Consider the following 20,031-nt stretch of genomic DNA (forward strand, 5'->3'; position numbering starts at 1 on the left):
TGATGGGTGCATGTGAGCTTCATTGGTTAGTCATGTCTGACTCTTTGCAACCCTGTAGATTGTACCCTGCCAGGCTCCTCTCTGCATGGCATTCTCCAGGCAAGAATACTGGAGTGGGTTGCCATTCCCTTCTCCAGGGGATCTTCCCGACCCAGGGATTGAACCAGGGTCTCCTGCTTTGCAGTCTGATACTTTACCATCTGAGCCCCCAGGGGAAGCCCATACTGGTAGTATGAAACCTTTAACTTTACTACTTGTCCTGTGATGTGTGGCCCATGCTTTGTCCAAGCTGGGTCTTTTCAAAAATTTAAAAAGTTTAGTAAGATGTACATAACATGAAATTTGCCCTCCGGACCGTTTTCCCCCTTTTAACCATTTCTAAGCGGACGGTTCCGTGGCATCAAGCACATTCACATCATTATGTGACCATCACCACCATCCATCTCTGAAATGTTTTCATCTTCTCAAACTGAAACTGTGCCCATTAAATACTAATTCCCCATCCTTCTCCCCCAGCCCCTGGCGCCCACCATCTACTGTGATCTGACTCCTGCAGTTCCCTCAAAGGAGCAAAATCAGAATATTTGTCCTTCTGTGACTGGCTGATTTCACTGAGCATCATGGCCTCAGGGCTCATCCACGTTGTAGTAGGTGTCAGCATTTCCTTCCTTTTTAGGGATAAATAATATTCCATTGTATGGATAGATCACATTGTGTTTATCCGTTCATCCATCAAGGGGCACTTGGGTTGCCTCCACCCCTTGACTTTAGAGATAGTGCTGCTGTGATCATGGGGGTACAAACTGCAAACAGGACTTTTTAATATGTGGAATTAATTGTCAACATTTAATAATTGGGAAGTTTCACCCCCAGAATTTCTGCTGTCCAGTTCCTTGTGAAAAACAAGGTGATCTGGCCATACTGGCCTGCTGTCCTGAGTGTCAGGCACTGCAGAGGAGGTGGGAACAGCTCTTGATCCCGGGATGATATCATCCAGACACTGAGACCAGAGGTTGACTGCGCTATGTTATTGGGGTTATGCTGTTGTTTTTCTCATAGTCGAGTTACGAAGAAAGCAAAATATTTCCATTACTTGTGTCTCTATCAAAAGTGGAAAATAAGAAGCAGCTGGAGAGGTCTCCGTGTTCTGGGGAAAGAGGACTATTCTTACTTATTGAACATACAGATGGGGTAGATCTGTAGGCAAAGAGCCGAGAGGATTCGTTTTGTGTTATGAAATAAGCTAGCCCCTTCACCCATTTCAGGTCCCTGCTGGGCATGCCAGCTGACCTCCGGCTGGGGTTTTAGGAGTGCTGGCTAAAACCAGCTGGTTTTAGGAGTGTATAGCTCTGTCCCTATTAACGGGTTGGTAATCCCTCTGGACGACCATACCCAGTCACCTCCAAGGCAAAGTTATTAGATGTATAAAGTAAGCAGGTTGAAAGACGTGTTCTAAGTCCTAACCCTCAGTACCGCTGAACGTGAGCTTTAATGGAAAAAGGGTGTTTGCAGATGTGATTAAGGATCTGGCGAGGAGAGGTCATCCTGGATGACCCGAGTGGACCCGAAGTCCGATGACAAGTGTCCTTATAAGAGACAAAAGAGGAGAGACGCGGACGGAAGGGAAGGTCATGTGATGATGGAGGCAGAGACTGGAGTGAGTGGTCACAAGCCAAAAATTGCTGGCAGCAGGAGCCGGAAAAGGCAAAGGAGCCATCTGCCCCAGAGACTTCAGAGGCAGCCCTGCCGACACCTGGATGTCAGACGTTTGGCCTCTAGAATTGTGAGAGAATAAATGGGGGTTGTTTGAAGCCATCCAGTTTGCTATGCTTTGTTACAGCCACCATGGAAAACCCAGGTAGCTGGATTGTCTCTGTGGATGAAAGGAAGCTTACTGGTCAGTAACTTCAAGATATATTTGAAGGACTTCCCTGGTAGTCCAGTGGCTAAGACTCCATAGTCCAATGCAGGGGGCCTAGGTTTGATCCCTAGTCAGGAACTAGATCTCATTGTTGCAACTAAGAGTTCGAATGCTGCAACTAAAACTAATCGGAAGCTGCTGTGTAACACAGGGAACCCAGCAGGTGCTCTGTGATGACCTAGAGGGGTGGAATGGGAGCGGGGAGAGAGGCTAAAGAGGGAAAGGAAATATATATACGAAGATTGAAGATCCCGCATGCCGCACCTAAGACCCAGAGCAGCCAAATCAATAAAGTAATTAATTAATTTAAGAAGATTCAGTTGAAGATACAAAATACAGAAATGTTTTTGGCTTCACACTGGCCTTTGTGGTCAGAATAGCAGGAGAGCCAGGGTCTGGTTGGTCTATGTAACTTGCACTCCCTAAAGTGCCAAAACCACAGAGAACCCCATTTTAAAAAGAAGAAATTGGGCATGTAGATGTGATGATTTGCCCAGGGTCTCATATATAACTAGTGGCAAAGCTCAAGGCAGAGCAAAACCAAAGAAAAAGTGAAAGGTGGGCGATGACTGATGCTTCTCATCCAGGCGAGTGGTGGCAGGACCCTCGCTTTGTGTTTTATCTTGAAAAGCAAGTATTAGGCCCAAATATTAAAAGCATCCCTCTGCTGTTAGAACTTGTGGCTCCTTAGAAAGGATGAACATCCTTCCCTGTGCTTGTTTACCAGTGCTTAAAATTTCCTTGCAGAATTTATTTACCCATGTTTCATAGGAGAAAAACAAACCTCTTTTGAAAATGATGTAAACAGAAAACATCAGTTGTCTAATAAAGTCTGAAGAGTAGTCGTAGTAAGAAATGAATGACCAGAGCCTTTCCCAGACAGATCCTCCCATAGGGGAGGATGGAGGGATAAGCGTACTGGAAAGACGTGGCGTCCTTCCTATTGCCTGGGCTGGATGTTTATAAATTATGTGCTGCTGCCCCTGACCTGTTTCTTTAGCTGAAGTTTCCATGTAAAACATTGGATTTCCAGAGGGGTTTTCTCTGTGGTGTGGTTTGTTCAAAAAGGTTGGCTCTTGTATTTGTTCTCTAGAATGACTTTCTCCCCAGGAACTGCCGATGAAAAGAACCACTTCCCCAATTAATTCCAGATGTGGAATACATCAACCTGCATCTTTTCAAAATATGCACAAGCTTTAAAAAAACTCAGTTAACTTTTGTTGTTATTGTTGCGCTGGATCTTTGTTGCTGCACACCAGCTTTCTCTAGCTGCGGCGAGTGGGGGCTACTCTTTGCCGCGGCTTCTCATTCTGGTGGCTTCTCTTGTCGAGCACAGGCTCTAGGCACACAGGCTTCGGTAGTTGCAGCACGTGGGCTCTAAAGCGCGGAGTTCCCTGCATTGGCAGGCGGATTCTTATCCACTGTACCTCCAGGGAAGACCAAGCTGCATTTTTTTATTAAGACGGTGGGAGTATTTAACTTGTACTTTGTTTAAAAAAATAAAAGCAATCTGATGATGGCTTGAATCTGATGATTGAAAAATGTCGTTTTCCATGTTGCACCACCAGGCATCAGTTCACCTGGGGGAATTTGGCTGACACCCTACAGCTGGAACCCAGAACAGCAGGAATTCCCAGGGTCTCCTTGGAGCATCCTTATGCACTGTCCTTGAGCTTCTTTCACAGAGGAACCAGAGCTCCAGCCAGGTTCCGGTGAGGGCTGGGTAGACTTCTTCAGAGTGGGGACACCCCAAGCTGTTCTTCCTGGCTCCCCCGTGGGTGCCTACAGCAGCACTTACTAGCCAAGCAGGACACTGGGACAGTGGGAAGCCAGCTAAGCAAACTGGATCCTCTGTTTAGACTTCATGGCCTGAAATATGAACAATGTGCAGGCTCCATGCTTTTTTTCTTTTTTGGTGGAGCCCCAGAATCATTTTGTTTCCCAAAATACGTATAACATAAAACATTTAACTACCTTAAGTGTATAAATCAGTGACATTTAATGCATTCATAGTGTTGTATATCCATCACCACTGTTTAGTCCCAAAACATTTTCATCACCCCAAGAGGGAACTTGCACTCATAACAGTCACCCTCCCCATTTCTCCTTCCCCTCAGTCCCTGGCAACCACAAACTCCTTTCTGTCTCCAAGGGTGTGCCTCTTCTGGACGTTTCATATAAATGGAATCAGGTAGCATGTGGCCTTTGGTGTCTGCTTCTTTTACTTAGCATGTTTCCAAGGCTCACCTGTGTCGCCACGCGTGTCAGAGCCTCACTCCTTCGTGTGGCTCAATACTATTTCACTGTAAGGCTACATCGAATTTCATTTATGTTCTTCTGTTGATGGATATGTGAGCTGTTTCCACCTTTTGAAGACTGTCAAGAATGCTGCTCTGAACATTTGTGTACAAGTGTTTGTTCGAACATTTGTTTTCAATTCTTTGGGTGTATATACCCAGGAGTGGAATTGCTTTGGTAATTCTGTATTTAACTTCTTGAAGACCCAGTAAACTTCCACAGTGGCTGCACCATTTTGCATTCCTACCAGCAATATATGAGGGTTCCAACTTTTCCACATCCTTACTAACATTTCTTATTTTCTTTCTTTCTTTCTTTTTTTTAAATTACAGTCATCCTACGGGGAGAAGTGGTGTCTCAGTGTGGTTTTGCTTTGAATTCTATGATGTTGGTGATGTTGAGTGTCTCTCCTTGTGCTCCCCAGTCATTTGCCGAGGCTCCCTTGCACTTTACCAACGCTGTGCAACAGCAGACAAATCTGTCCAGAAGGGAGTTGAACAGGGTGAATGGCCTTTAAGCTACTTTGTCCACATAACTCCTGACAGAACTTGGAAAAGTTGTGCCCCTGTGGTACCTTTTTATTAGGTTGATATCTGTTCTTCATCATGAGGTTTGTTAAGGTTGCAAAGGGTGTGATTTCCTGGGTATTGTCAATTTTGACTCAAAAATAAAACGGTTCCTCACTCTAGAGAAGCAGAACCTGACATTTTGTCTTGTTTCCAAGATCATTGAGCAAGTCATGATCCTCTGCCAAAAACAAACCAACCCAGAAAGCAACTTCGCACCTTAAGGTAAAAATGATAGTATCCAAATGATCACATCTTGCCTATTTCTTGTGAACCTCGACTCTATTTGATAACAAGATTTTCAGCCCTGACCTTTGCTCTTCCTGTCATGTGTCCTGACATTTAGAATTAGCAATATCACATGAGAAAGCAGTTGTTGGCCCACTCAGGACATGTAAATTTGGTGACCTTGGTTTTCTTGTGATTTTTTTCCCCTTTTCAATACTTGATGGCTCTTTGGATTTGGTGAGCCGGTACTTCTGAAGTCTGCCTTTTCTTTACTCTTTGCAAGAAAACTTTCTTTTTCTAAATGCATCTGCCGCTGGATTCCTTGGGCGATTCTTTTAAATATATCAAATGAAATGTAATTTAGGTAGCAGTGTGGCGTCATGATACCAAAGATGTGGGCAAATTCTCCTTGATTCTTTTCCCCTCCACTTTTCACTTCTTCCACTGAATTTTATTTTAATAAAAGCATTTTTTATGTTTGACAGTAACTCAAGCATAGGTCTCTGCAACAAAAACTTGTCCATAATTTAAATTTAAAATAATTTATTTCCTGTGACTCTAAGACTCTCAGTATTAAAAATTACTCTGGGTTGAGTGATTTATACAATTAATTGACTCCTCAAACCAACCAAAATATATTAAAATTGTGGTATATATTTATGATGTACATACAAAAATTAGTTGCTGAACTGCATCTCTTAATGAGATGAACGGGGCTGTATGTTTTCAAATGGTTCATGTGTTGTTGGATGAATATTATTTATTATCTCAGACGTGGTTCAGAATCAATTCCATCCCTGTTTTTCATTTTTATTGGTCTAGACCATGAGAAAACTTGTTCATATAAAATTTATACATGGTAATGGGATAGTTTTGGTTTTGAACTTCTTGGAGATTTAAGCCAAAAGTCACAGTGATTTATCATCAAAAACATAACAAAACAAAAATGACCGCATTAAATTCTCCTCCTGATGTTAAAGACTCCCGGCCTTAGCGACTTGCTGTCTTGGCAGGGGGGTTACGCGAGTGGCCTGGGTCTCTCTCCTGCGGGGAGATTCACCACCTTCCTTCTCCTCTTGCCTTGTGGGATGTAAGGGAGGACAACCTCCGGAGGTGTGATGGGGGTGAGGAGGCGGCGTCCCGGTACAGGTGGTGGTGGGGTGCCCCCAGGCTCAGCCTCTGGCAAGCTCGCGCCCCGGGGCGGCCAGACCCAGACAGCCTCAGACCCGCCCGCGGCGGTTTGGCCATTAGGAGATGCCAGGGCCAGGCGCTCCGGGCGGGATAAAGAGTAGGGGGGGTCCGGGGTCGCCGCGCAGACCGTCCCACCTGGGGTGCGCGACCCAGGGTGCTGCTCTGCCCCTGAAGTGATCCTTCAAGGTCGAACTGCAGAGAGTCAAGGAACCCTCTGCCCACCGATCACAAAGGGGAGGGGCGCACCAGCTTGCTGCGCGTGCGCGGGCAAGGGTGCTCCCCGGCCGCGGGCTGTACGTGTGGACCGCGGGGGTAGGGGGCGCCTGTTCGGAGCGCGTATCCTCTGATGTCCGGGTCCCGAGCGAGTGTGGGATGTGTGTGTGTGTGTGTGTGTGTGTGTGTGCGCGCGCGCGCGTGTGTGTATGTTGTACGTGTATTTATGTGTATGTGGCTGGGATGTGGAGTAAGATGGTGTTTTGTATGAGGTGCATGCAGTGTGCTCAACACGTATGGAGTGCGTCTGCGTGTGTGTGGCGTGTTTTGTGTGTATGTGGGGTGTGTGTAGAGGGTGGGATATGTTACATGCGACGTGCGGGTGAGGTGAGTGGAGCGTCGCAGTTGCTTGTGATAGTGTACAGCGAGCATTCGCAGCGCTCCGGGTTCGCTTCCCATCTGGTTTGGGCTGCGCTCCCGGCTTGGGGCTCAGCGGACCTCTGCCTGCCGCGCGCAGGACCACCAGCTCGGGCTGGACCGAGTGCGGCAGGTAACCATGGAAACAGATGCTCCCGCGGCGGAGGTGGGCGGGTGGTGGGTGGGGGAGGCATCTGATGAGGCGCCCAGGCTGGGTACTGGACACGCCGCCTCCCCGGTTGCCTGGGGGACCCGGGGTCCTCACTTGGGCGCTCGGCAGGCCTGGGGCGGGGCCCGAAGGATTCCTGCTGTCTCACCTCCCAGCAAGGAAGCCCTTGCTGCTTCCAGGTGTGAAGGCGCAGCAAGTCTTTGGCGCCTCGGATCCTGCTCAGAGGAGACGAACCCCCGCCTTCTAAAGGTGGCCGGGAGCCTCACAAGCAGTTATCGGGTTTTATGACCCGCAGGTGCTCTTGTTGGGTCCCAGGACAAATGAAAAACCTGGGAAGGGCTGAAGGGAGGCCCGGTGTTTGGCACAGGCTTCTCTTCAGTGGAGAGGGGAGCAGCTCACAGGTTCTGGAAAGCAGACTTCACTCCCATCCAGTAGAGCCTTTGTGGGAAAAGACTGGCCAGGCCTACTAGCCTTGATATACCTGTACTCCCCTCCCACCTCTGTTCAGAGCCAGCCGGTGGGCGATGCCACCTCAGTTCTTATCCTGTGTAATGGGAGGAGGTTGGTCTAGATCACTTTTCTTTCATTCATTCATAACCTTTATCTAGTGCAAAGATGCTCAAATGTAGCGCCAGGGCCAGCAGCATCAGAATCACCTGGAAACTAGTGAGAAATGTAAATTCTCAGGCCGCTTCCAGACCTACCAATGTGAGAAGCACTGATCCCGGTGACCCTTGTGCTAAACACGGGGCTACATGAGCCTTCCCGTCATGGGATTCTAAAACAAACCTAGCGGGAAAAGTTCTAGCTCTTTTTTCTGAACATCCTGTGTTTTGCTTGGGATCCATCTAAAACTAGATGAAGCATAAATACTTCTTGGCCACATCCCCAAGGCTGGTCTGAGGAGTGCGGCTACTTCAGAGAAGGAGGAGTAGAAGTTGGAATAACAGGAGGTTCGGAATTTCAACTTCAGAAGCTGCTTGAGAAAGACTTCAAGGGGTGTTGAGGAGCCCAAGAGCGCCGCCTCCTGGTGACAGCGTGCAGGACTGACTCTAAAGAATGGGGCTTCTTGACAAAGGGGGCTTTCAGTGTCCCAATCATACACCCAGCCAGGCATGAACTACCCGGTCATTACTCGGGAACGTTTCATCCATTACTGCCAGCAGCTGGACTGGCCAAATTCAACAAAGGCTCTGAGAAAACAGGAAGTTGTGCGTGGCTGATATGTAAGCGAGTCCCCAGTCATGCCCACGTGGCTCGAGAATGCAGTGCATGGCTTTGTTTCAGCTGAGGTTTTCTCCAGACCTTTTTAGTCAGGCTAATAGTAAAATGAACTTTGTACAGAGAACTGCAACATTAGTTTTCCGTGGAGTCCTGAACTCCTCTGGATAGGTACTGAGAAAGGTGCAGGGCATGGTGGAAATCCAATGTACTTTTGTGGAGGGGTCGGGGGGCAGTCTTTGGACACTGGCCTTGGGGAGGCTGAGTGCTGCCCTCCAGAAGCGTCCTGGGCTGGCCACCCTGTGGGAAGGGAGGGGAGGCGGGAGGGGCGTGGGCAACCAGCGTGGTTATCCTGACTCTGGAAAACCTCCTTTATTATTTTTGTTTTGTTGTGTCTACCAGTCAACATTTTTCTTTAAATCAACTCACTCTTTTTCACGTAAGTTACTTTTAAAAGGAAAAAACTTAGAAAATAACAGACACAAATGGAAAATCAGTAGCATTCACCCAAGCTGAAGGTGATCATAAAGGCAAATAACAGGGTTGTTAACACTCCACCCTGACACGCTTGCCCACCAGAGTTCTGAGCCTGGGTCTTCTCTCTGTGCTACAGAGGGAGGTGTTTAAGATTTATTATCAGCAAGCAGAAACTTTCTGTTAGAGAAACAAGAAGGTTTGGAGATGAAAAGGGAGGTAGTGTGACTTTCTCACTCTGTGATACCCTGTCTCTTTATATAACTCCTGAAACGTAACACGTGGGCCTTCTGTGGGCCAATCCCTGTTTTAAAGAGTTTGCAAATACTAATTTCATCATTGAGACCACCTCATTAGACAGGTGCTGCTATTGGTTCTGATTTTATGGATGAGGAAACTGAGGCCCAGAGGTGAGAATCTGTCCAGGGCTGCAGAATGTTGAGTTAGTGAGTGTCAGAGTTCAGGAGCTGTTTGAACCCGTCATCTGCTCAGGGTGGTGTTCCCCACCCCCCAGCCCACCCCCAGCTGCACAGATGGGAATCAGCCCACTGCTCACAGCCTGTCTCAGCTCCCATGTTCCTAATGCAAGAAGTTTATTCGGTGTTAGTCAACTGCCGGGACTTTTTTGGGGTGCTCTGGGGATGACAGACATCTGTGGTAGCAGAATACTTAATGTGGGCTAGAGCAGATTATTTTTCTCTCTTTTCTCTCTCTTTCCCTTTTCTGTTTGAAAAAGCCGATCGAGAGTGATTCTTAGAATATCTGTTGGCTCGTCCCTAGAAAGTAGGCTAGCCTGACCATGGTCGTTGTGGGCTATTGGTGAGAGGTTGGGTGTCTCTTGGAGATGGGGGTCATGGCAGTTACTCTGGCATCTCTGAGCGCTCACTGCTCCGTGCACAGGGATGCGAAGGGATGCCCCACCCACCGGTTCCCTCCAGCCTGATTTGGGCCTGTCCAGATTCGGAAGCTGGTGTGGGCAGTCAGGAGGGCCTGGGTTATCCCAGTAGGGTTGCACATGGTGGGGGTGGGGCAGTCCTTCCAGGACAACTATGGGATGCAGGGCCAGGGAGCCGCAGGGCCTTTCCGGTCAGGCAGGACTCCAGCCCCAGGCTGGTGGTTAGGCAGCTGTGGAGGGCAGGTTGGGATGGATCCTGCAGATGGAGATGGGGCTCAAACTGCAGGTAGAGAAGCGAGAGGCCCAGGCAAGGGAGAAGAGGGATTCATAGACAAGGAATAGGCAGATCCTGACAATCCCGTCCTTCAAAGAATGTGTCTCTCATTGTTACAGCTGGATTTACATGCAAGAGCTGAATTTGACAACTTTAGCATCTCCCATAGTAGGGTTTTCATTATCCCCATGGCTACTATCTAAGAACCACCTGCCTCGGTGCTTCGTCTTGGGGTAATCTCAGAGACGTGGACACCTCCTTATTATCCCATTTTTCCAGATGAGGAAACTGAGGCTGGGGGAGGTGAGCTACTCCCCTTAGGCCATGGGGACAGACTGGAGCAGTACTTGGTCTGACTCCAAAGTCCATGCTCTTGAAAGCTGTTGTGAGTGCACAGTCCTTGAAGTGGCTCAGTACTGACGGTGTCCAAGGCACTGGACGTTGGCCCCCTGCCCCTGGCCTGGCCACCCAGGTCCCCTCTGAAGCCAGTCAATGTTCACCTTTTCTTGAAACTTCTCCAAGGTTATGTCTTATGTGTAGACTTACAACACACACACATCCCTCCCCTCCCCCACAATTGCATTCTGCCACTTGCTGCATTTTCTTTTTAGCTGAGCAATGTGGCATAGAGTTCTGGTTTCCTATCAGTTCACATCCCCCCTTTGCTTTTTAATGGGGAGTCCACCCTTTACCAGCTTTCGCTGGCAGTCCAACCAGGGCCCGTTCCCGACAAGAATAGGTAGGTTCCCCTGTGTTTGTCAGCCTCCTAAGGAAATAGGAGTTTATTATACCCTGGATCCAAGTAGGAAGGCTGTAAGAAACCAGCAGGCTTTAGAATAAAAAGTTGCACCCACGTTGGTCACCGTGTTTTGGTAACAGCCAGTGGGGTCCTTTATTCCCATCCGTGCTTTCTGCCTGGCGGTGTACTCCTGGTGGCCTGGGTACAGGACCTGGTCAGCTCAGATGAAGATGGCCCCTGAGCCGGAGGCGTGTGGATTCAGGGCTGGGGGCTCCAGGGCAGAGCCTCCTCATCGCCCACTGGAGCTGGAGTTTGGCGTCTGAGTGTTTGAGGCTTCAGTCCTATCGCAACCACCAGCAGGCCTGCTGCACCTTCCCAAGTGGGCACTCGGGTACCCCCCCGCCCCATCACCGTTTACTCAGTGACCGCTTCCCCATCCATGCCCCCCTCCCTGTCCCGTGCTGTCATGGGGCTGGTTCTGCTGTGAGAGGAGGGGAGGAGGCCGAAAGGGGGGTTGAAGGAGAGGGAGAGGGAGGGAAGGTATGGGGGCATCTTGGGAGTCTGGGGGCCGTGGGCCAGTGAACCAGATTATGCCCCCAGGGATGATCTAAACCTGGGCAGGGGTCAGATGGCCAGCATCATCATGGCCAAGCCTGGGCTGGGGCTGTGGGGACACGGAGGCATGTAGGCCTGGTCCCATGTCTTCTGAGGAGAGAGGCCCATCCATATCCAGTAGATCATCACAGCAGGAGTAGGCTCAGACCCTGTTTGCAGCTTCTGGAGGCTTCCTGGAAGAGGTGGGCCTGGAAGAACAGGTGTGTGTTGGGTTAGGAAGAAGGGATGGGGCAGGGGAAGGTGGAGGAGACGGAGCGGGTGGAAGAGATGAAGGTGGAGGAGACGGAGCGGGTGGAAGAGATGAAGGTGGAGGAGATGGAGCGGGCAGCCTGGAGGGAGGGAGTAGAGGGACCTTGGGTGGGGACAGACAGTGCACGGAGGCACCCGCGTCAAGCGGAGACTGAGGAGGGCCCCTGTGGGCATTCCTGACCCTCAGCTGGACCTGGGAGGGCACAGGGTGGGTGCAGGTAGGGGCCTGGGGGTGCAGAATGACTCCAGCTTCCTCACAACTCCACCTCCTGGGTCTCTGACCTTGAGCAGGGGGTGTTATGCGACCTCGACCAGGAGAGCTGCAGCCACCAGCAGTCCCGTCACCAAGGGAGGCCAGCCACTTGGCAGGAGGGCAGACCCTAAGGAAAATCAAAGGATTAGTGAACGAGAGAAATGGGAGCATGTCCCTCACCCTGACTCTTTAATGGCAGGTGAAGTGTCCCCAGGCCACCCCCACAAGCTACCTGGTTTCATCACACACTACCCTGCACCGCCCCTCCCCCCACCTCATTCACTTGCCCCAGCTGCACTGGCCTCCTGGCTTGTGTTCTGTGTGACCCCTCACAGCCCCTGCCCAGTGAGGCCTGCCCATCCCTAGGCAGGTGCCCCCAAGAGCTGCCACCTTGCCAGCTCCTGGGTGACCTTTGCTCCTGAGATGGGTCAGGGTTGGGGCAAGGATGTGTGTTGGGGAGGCTGACAGGAAGACTCCAGGAAGGAGTCTTCACGTGGCCATGGAGCCTGGAGGTGGCCTGTGCAGTGGGCAAACTGCCAGCTCCTCTGGCCCTCAGCCTCCCCAGGTTAAACTAGGCTGCTCACGCCCACCGGTTCTCCTGCATATGCAGCTGAGGTGCACAAAGTTCGGTGTCAGGTGCCATGGGGATATCAGGGACTCCAGATGTTCCCAGGAGCCAGGGACAGGAAGGAGCAGGCAACACCAACTGGCTGGTGGGGCACCCTGGTTGTGGCTCTGCAGGCCCCCATCCCCTGCAGCTGCCTGGAGGCACACCTGAGGGGGTCGTGGTGGTCTCCTGGAGAATAGGCAGTAGGGTACTGAGGAGCCCATCGTTGGCCTCTGGCACGATGCCCAGCAGTTTGCACATGAGCTCGTACACGTGGACGCTCTCGAAGGGCTCCACCTCCAGGCCCTTCTTAAAGCTGGGGCCCACTGCCCGGAAGATGGTCTTCATGTCCATGACCTCATTGTTGAAGCCGTGCTCCCCGTTGTTGAACTGCACGTTCACTCTCTGCCAGGAGGGAGGGTCCTGAGTGAGTTTGTGCTGACCCTCCCAGCCCTCCCCACCCTCTCCAGGAGCACCACCTGCCGGGCCCTGGGTTGCAGAGGACCGCTGGAGGGAGTTCGAATGCCAGGGTGTGGGGGTGGGAAAGATTCTGAGCCTCCGTGTCTCTGAATTCTCAGCCCCAAATATCAGTGGCCCAAAGAAGGAGCCTCAGGGAAGACCCAGAGACATGAATGGAGACCCGCGTAAAGGGGGTGGAGCTTCAGCCAAGGGCACGCTCTGGGCTTCTTTCCATGGCTGGGTGCCCACACGTCAGTACTTCTTCCCTAGAATCCTGCCCCTGCTCTGCATATTGCTTCCCTCTCAGCCTCCCTGAGCTCTCTCACCTCTTCTGTGTCACTCTTACAGTTAGCCTTCCCACTTTACCCTCTACACACGCGTGCACACACAAACACATGTATGCATGCACACCCATGCACGCAGGTACGCAATGCATGTACACACCCCAGTTCCTGTCACATGGTGTGGGTGTGTCCCTTTGGAGGCTGACACGCCTCAAGTTGGGGTCTGACTAGAAACAGGGGAGTGCTTTCTACAGAACTGGAGAGAGACTCAGCAGGGCAGAGACGTGCCGGCACCCTGGAACTCACCCCGTGGATGACGTAACCTGGGTCGCTGAACATAAGCAGAGGGGTGATCCGGGGGTGATTGGCGTAGTGGAGGGATTTGGGGAAGAACTCCTTCTTGTAGACGTGGAGTCTGGGGTGGGCGTCCTTGAGGGCCTTGTACACCTTCTCCAGCATCCCTTCCTTGGGGAGCAGCATCCCATTTGGCCCGTAGTCTAGGAGCTCGAACTCAATGTCCTTGAAGCTGAAGTTGGAGAACTTGTGGAACTCCACCAGGTCGCTGGCTGTCTTGTTGACGGTGGTCATGCCGTGGTCTGACACGATGAGCAGGTTGAGGCTGCTCTCCAGGCCACTCTTCCTGATGCTGTCCCGGAGGTAGCCCACGGTCCTGTCCACCTGCATCACTATCTCCTTCCTCTCCTGGGACTCGGGGCCGTACCTGTGGCCAGTGGAGTCCGGCTCTCCGAAGTAGAGGGTGACCAGGTCCAGGCCCTCGTCCGTGAACCACTTCATCACCGTGTCGATGTTGGCCCTCCACTCCGCCTCGTCCTTGTAGTTGTGTAGGATGCCTTCCTTCCGGCTCAGCGTCACGGCCTCGCCTTGGTAGGTGACATTCCCGCCGGGGTAGAAGAAGGAACCGGTCTTCAGGCCCTGTGGGCGGAAGGTGGAATCAGGGCCGTGGGCCTCCTCCCACTTGTCCCCTGCTGAAACATCCGCCCCGACCGCCTGCCCCCAGACTGCATGCTCACCCATCCCTGCTCCTGCCTGCAGCCACGGGCCTTCGTATTTTCTGAAAGACCTTTCATAGCTCTTATCTTATGTTATTAGGGCTGATACTGATTTTATAGAGGCCAGTGGACTCAGCACTAATCAGATAGTAGATATAAAAGTGTCCCCAGATATGCTGTGTTCTCATCATCACTGTGGTCGTAGGTCACGGCACTGCTCTGTGAGCTCTCCCTTTCGACCTGCAGCTGGGCCTCTCCTGCCATGCATCCATCGGCCCCTCCATTGCCTGCCCTTCTAGCCTTCAACCCGGCCATCTATCTTTCTTTCCATAAACCAATTGCTGTTTTGTTTACAGATCCACCTGTCCTTGCTACCATCTGTCTACTGCCTCAGGTCATCATATCCACCTTGAGATGTCAGTTCTTGGCTATGCTTTCTGCAAGCAAGCCTGATGTCTGGTAGCTCCTTCTGAAGTGAGGGGACTCAGATGTGAGTTGGACGCCCTGCCTGTGAAGTTTCTTCTGGGCTCACCTTGAAATCATCCATTTGAGTTTGTTGTCAGGAAGCCCAGAGCATTGCAAGAGGCTGGGGTTCTGGGCTTTTCACTGGGATGACTCACCTCTTACTCTTATCTTTCACCCTTTAGAATTCGACTGCCAGGCCCTGAGAGGGGAACCAGGATGAAGCTATTTCATTGTTCCCTGCCTGTTAGTGGAGTGACATTATTTTCCCTGTGGCCCCCTTCTCACCAGTGCCAAAGCCCAGTTTTGATGCAACAATCCCTCTGGGTCCCGGGGAGGACAGCGCTGCCTGTGCAGCCACTGGTGGGTCCTCATGGGCACCTGGCTCCATCTCCCGTGGGGTCCCACCCAGCACCTCTCCCAGGCTGGGAGCATTGAACTCCCAGGTCCCGCCGTGGATGTCCCGTGGTCATGCCATGGACACAGCCTGCTCAGCCAGGTCCCCCTCCCACCTCCTCCGTCTGTCCAAGTGGGCGTGGGTGCAGCATTACCTGCCTCTGGGCGGTGATCCAGATGGGCAAGCTGCCGTTGTCCCACCATTTCTCGATGCCCAGTGTGGTGTGGTAGGGCCACTTCAGCTTGCTGCTTGTGTTGTAGAACATGTTGTGAACCACCCCATGGTTCTCGACGTATCTGCCTGTGGGATGGCAGAGGGGGGTGGTGGGAGGGAGGGCACAGCCAGGGCAGGGGGCGGGGAAGCACACGTGGCCCTGGGAGCCGGACTGGGCCACCACAGCCACGTACCCCGGCCCAGAGATTCTGCTTCCCCTTAGAGTAGTTTGTCCTGCTGCTGAACTCTTACAAAGGCGTAAATACACACGTTCTAGGATATCGTTTGCAGCCTCGTTGGTTTTAGCAAAAGATTGGGAGCAACCTGGCTGGCTATCTGGAGAGAACTAATTAAATCCATTATGGCCCAACCATAAAATAGAATCTCAGGCAGGAAGATAAATGAACCAAGAGAAAGTGTCTTTTTTAACTTATTTTTTTCAGGATTTCCCTGGTGATCCAATAGTTAAGATTCCACCTCGCAATTCAGGGTACGTGGGTTTGATCCCTGATCAGGGAACTAAGATCCCACATGCCGCAGAGCAGCTAAGCCCATGCACCGCAGCTTCTGAGCCCTCAAGCCACAGCTAGAGAATCTGCGTTCTGTGACGAGAGATCCCACATGACGCAACGAAGACCCGGTGCACGACAACTAAGACCTGACGCAGCCAAATAAGTAAATAAATAAACTTTAAAAAAAACACAAAACCCCCAAAAGCACTATGCTCTGTTGGAAGCCTTGTGCACTGTTGGTAGGAATGTGAAACGGTGCAGCTGCTATGAAAAGCAGTGTGGTGGTTCCTCAAAAATTAAACAAAATTGTTTTCGTGGCAATGCCCAGTGTTCTTGCCTGGAGAATCCCAGGGACGGGGGAGCCTGATGGGCTGTCGTCTGCGGGGTCGCACAGAGTCAGACACGACTGAAGCGACTTAGCAGCAGCAGCAGCCTCCACGTGAGTTCAGAAAGTAAAAAAAGAGGGGTGTTGAAGAGTCCACCTCCTTCCTTCATATTCCCCATTGGTAAGTAAGGAGGTGACATGCAAAAGGGAGCACCAGGGGCCTCTGCTTGCGTGTGGAAGGGGCCTTGGTCATGAAAATGCTGGAGTGAGAATAAGCTGTCTGTATGAGTGACATGCCTTAAAGTCATGCTTCCCTGGCAGCTCAGATGGTAAAAAAGATCTGCCTGCAATGCAGGAAACCCTGGTTCATTCCCTCGGTTGGGAAGATACCCTGGAGAAGGGAATGACAACCCACTCCAGTATTCTTGCCTAGAGAATTCCATGGATAGACCATGCGGTTGCAAAGAGTCAGACACGACTGAGTGACTAACAGTTTCACTTTCAGTCATGTCCACTCAGAGCCTCTGAATGTGACCTTGTTTGGAAATAAAGTCTTTGCAGATGTCCTTAGTTTTGTTAAGATGGCGGCATCCTGGGACTTCCTTGGTGGCACGGTGGTAAAGAATCTGCCTGCCAATGCAGGGGAAAGGGAAAGTTAGAGTCGCTCAGTCATGTCCGACTCTTTGTGACCCCATGGACTATACAGTCCATGGAATTCTCCAGGCCGTAGTACTTGAGTGGGTAGCCTTTCCCTTCTCCAGGGGATCTTCCCAACCCAGGGATCGAACCCAGATCTCCCACATGGCAGGCAGATTCTTTTCCAGCTGAGCCACAAGGGAAGTCCAAGAAGGTTGGAGTGGGTAGCCTATCTCTTCTCCAGGGGATCTTCCCTACCAAGGAATCGAACCAGGGTTTCCTGCATTGCAGGCAGATTCTTTACTGACTGAGCTACTGGGGAAGCCCTCCAATGGGTTCAGTCCCTGGTCTGGGAAGATCCCACATGCTGTGGAGCAGCTAAGCCTGTGTGCCACCACCACTCCGGAGCCTGTGAGCCACAATTACTGAGCCTGCATGCTGCCACTACTGAAGCCTGGGTGCCTAGAGCCTGTGCTCTTCAGCAAGAAAAGCCCCCACAGTGAGACGCTCACGGCACTGAGTGAGGAGTAGCCCCTGCTCACTGCAACTAGAGAAAGCCCACGTGCAGCAATGAAGACCCAGTGCAGTAAAAAAATAAACAAATAAAATTATGTATAAAAAAAAGATGAGGGCATTCCCGATCAGCTGGGCCCTAAATCCAATGACTGGTGTCCTTAACAAGAAGAGGAGAGATGCACAGATGGGAGATGGCCGTGTGACAGAGGGCCGGGACTGGAGAGCTGCAGCCACAAGTCCAGGATCGCCTGGCTCCCCAGAAGCTGGGACAGGTGGGAAGGATCCTCCCTTCCAGCCTTTGGAGGAAGTGTGGCTCTGTGACACCCAGATTTTAGGCTTCTGGCCTAAATAGAGCAATGGTGGGTTCGAGGGTGGCTGGGAGCAAGCAGTGGAAAGAGCAGGAGCCTCAGGCTCAACTCTCCTGCCTTTCTGAATCCTGGCCACACACCTCCACCAGAAGCCCTCCTGGGATGCCACCCTGGGTGTGGTCCCCACTTACGATGAGACCTCCAGGTCTCATCTGCCTCTATCACTTGCCCCCGACAGTAAGGGTTCCTGACATCCCCTTTGGCCGGGTCATGTCTGCCCAGTGAGAGTGTCCCCTCCTTGGCCTCACCATTGCCCTTGCACTGTGTGCCCCCCGGGTCTAGACTCCATGCCCGCATTGCAGTTTGCTTTGTGGGTTCCCTGGTTTCTCGGCTGCCCCCGGCTAAGACCCCAAGCCCCATCTGAGGCCAGCACTCACCAGTGACCAGAGTGAAGTGGCAGGGGCTTGTCAAGGTGATGAAGGCTGGGGTCATGTAGCGAGCTTTCACCCCGTCCAGTGCCATGGCGTCCAGGTTGGGGGTGTCCACGTCCTGGTCATAGTTCCAGCGGAAACCGTCGAAGGATACCAGGAGCAGCTTGTTCTGGGAGGCCTGCTGGTGGACGGGTGCCCCTGATGCTGGAGCCAGGAGGGTGGCCAGGGCCACAGCGAGGAGGACAGCTGGGGCTCCCATGATGGGTTCGCCAGAGATGCAAATGCAGAGGGAAGTTTTCTGCTGAAGAGCAGAGCAAAGTCCCAGGGTCACTGAGCAGCTCTTATCCTGTGCATCTTTGAACTGAGACCGTGTGGGAGCCTCAGAGAGCGGCCCCTGGCTGCTGTGTCCGCACCACCCTGGGCCTGGCCCTCGGGCGCATCTGCCTTTATTGACAGCGGATCTGATCTTGCTGCCCCTCCCGCTTTGTGCACAAGTGTCTTTCCAGGGAGGATGGCGACCATTCTGGAAGGCATGGCGAGCAGAAGCGACCCACTCCATCAGGACAGCCTGTGTCCCCAACCCCAGCTCTCTTAGCGACTCTGGGTCCCTGTGCCCTGCTCACTCTGTCCCAGAGCACCCAGATGGGGCCCCTTCCTCCAGACTATAATTTGGGGAGGCCTTTGGACCAGGGCTGTGGGTTCAGGGTTCAGGTGGCTGGCCTTGTCTGTGGGGACTCCCCAACCTGGGGGAGAACCTCTTCCCCTTCCTGCCCATGCTAAGGGGGCTCCTGCGGTGGGGCAGGCAGTGCCTGCTTGGATTAGTGCCTGCTGTGCTCTCCTCAGGCCTCGAGGAGCCCCAGAGGGTACAGGCATGGGCAACCTCGCTGCTGGATTTCATCAGCAAGATGGTAAGCAGTGTGGCCTCCCTTGTTACGCTGTGCTCACGGAGAGGGTGGTGTCAGGAGGGACCACGGATTTCGTCGTGCAGTTTTCTGTCTCTCTCACTCACTTTCTCTCCATTTGTCTCTGTCTCTCTTTCTCACTCCCTATGAAACATGTTCCGCCAGCCAGGTCCCATTCCAAGTCCTGCGGACACGGCAGTGAAGGAGACAGACGGTGCTCTTGGCTTCTTTCAGTTTGGTTGGGGACACACAACATGAGTCAGCAAGTAAAGCAGTAGAGTAGTGGGAGTTAGCAAAAAGGAAGACGCAGGGAAATAAGATAGAGCATCTGTCTGGCGGGTGGTCAGCCGGGGCCTGGTGAGAGGACGACTGTGAGGGAGTGATCCTGGGGGTTGTCCGTCTGGGGAGTGGATCGGGGGCAGGCGGGAGGGCGGCATCCTGTGGCTGCGGTATGGAGTCTGGCATTCTTGTGCAGTGCAGGCGGGAAATGCCATGGGGTGGTTTTAGGCATGTGAGTGGCATACACTGATCTAGCATTAAAAACAAGAAACTTCACTCAGGCCTCTCCATTTGCAGGACTGGACAAAGGCGGGGGGCGGCGCTCCACAGGGAGGGGACTGCTGGTGTCCAAACCAGGATGGGGGCTGGGGAGTGACAGGTGTGGGTTGTTTGGAGGCTCTCCTGGAAGGATTTGCTTCCAGACTGCATGCTGGGGAGATGGAAAGGGAGCAATCGAGGGAGACGTCCAGGTTTCCTGCCTGGAAAGCTGGGGTGATAGTGTCTTGCAGCTATCCCATAGGGTGGTCAGAGGTCAAAGGGCAGGTCAAGGGCAGAGCATTCTATCTTGGCCACGTCTACCTGAGGGGAGGTGTCAAATAGTTGGTATGTCCCAAGTTAAATTGTCTTCAGCTGCTGAACTGCTGAGGGTGATTCCACCTAGGACTCTGCTTGGCTGGTGAAAAGGACTATTGTCAGGCGATCCCCAGGGTCTCAGAGCCACCTGCAGCCTCCTCTGCGGTGAGGCAGTGGGGCCCCAGGGTACAGATTCTTGGGCCCTTTCCCCCATCTGAGGGGCCACACCCTGGAGGGGTCCACACACAGCGCCACCCACATGAGCCTCTCAGAGGCTGGAGTCCGAGAGATGGAGATGGTCCCCTGCATGAACTTGTGCAAGCAGGATATGTAGGGATTGCCCTGTGCCGGCTTTGTGCAGGGCTGGGGCACACAGGGCAGGCTTTCCTTCACT

At 52.2% G+C, this 20,031-nt stretch overlaps 1 protein-coding gene and 2 long non-coding RNA genes across 3 annotated transcripts in view; 2 read left to right on the forward strand and 1 right to left on the reverse strand.

Moving 5' to 3' along the window:
• LOC138415352 (uncharacterized) overlaps positions 1-20,031 on the forward strand; it is a 121,139-nt gene that overhangs the window by 21,415 nt on the left and 79,693 nt on the right. The gene's annotated exons all lie outside the window — the stretch shown is intronic.
• On the reverse strand, positions 10,618-18,296 carry ENPP7 (ectonucleotide pyrophosphatase/phosphodiesterase 7). Its single transcript, XM_069543850.1, has 6 exons — positions 17,890-18,296; positions 15,097-15,242; positions 13,380-14,006; positions 12,498-12,735; positions 11,753-11,850; positions 10,618-11,409 (listed from the first exon to the last, which is right to left on the reverse strand). The coding sequence occupies exons 1-5, from the start codon at positions 18,140-18,142 to the stop codon at positions 11,768-11,770; spliced, it is 1,347 nt and encodes a 448-aa protein (XP_069399951.1). The 5' UTR covers positions 18,143-18,296; the 3' UTR covers positions 10,618-11,409; positions 11,753-11,767.
• Positions 14,440-15,988, forward strand: LOC138415353 (uncharacterized). The gene is made up of 3 exons (XR_011247195.1): positions 14,440-14,573; positions 14,731-14,908; positions 15,599-15,988. It is a non-coding gene; the product is annotated as an uncharacterized lncRNA (long non-coding RNA).

The sequence above is a fragment of the Ovis canadensis genome, chromosome 11 (genome assembly GCF_042477335.2).
Source record: "Ovis canadensis isolate MfBH-ARS-UI-01 breed Bighorn chromosome 11, ARS-UI_OviCan_v2, whole genome shotgun sequence".
NCBI lineage: Eukaryota > Metazoa > Chordata > Mammalia > Artiodactyla > Bovidae > Ovis > Ovis canadensis.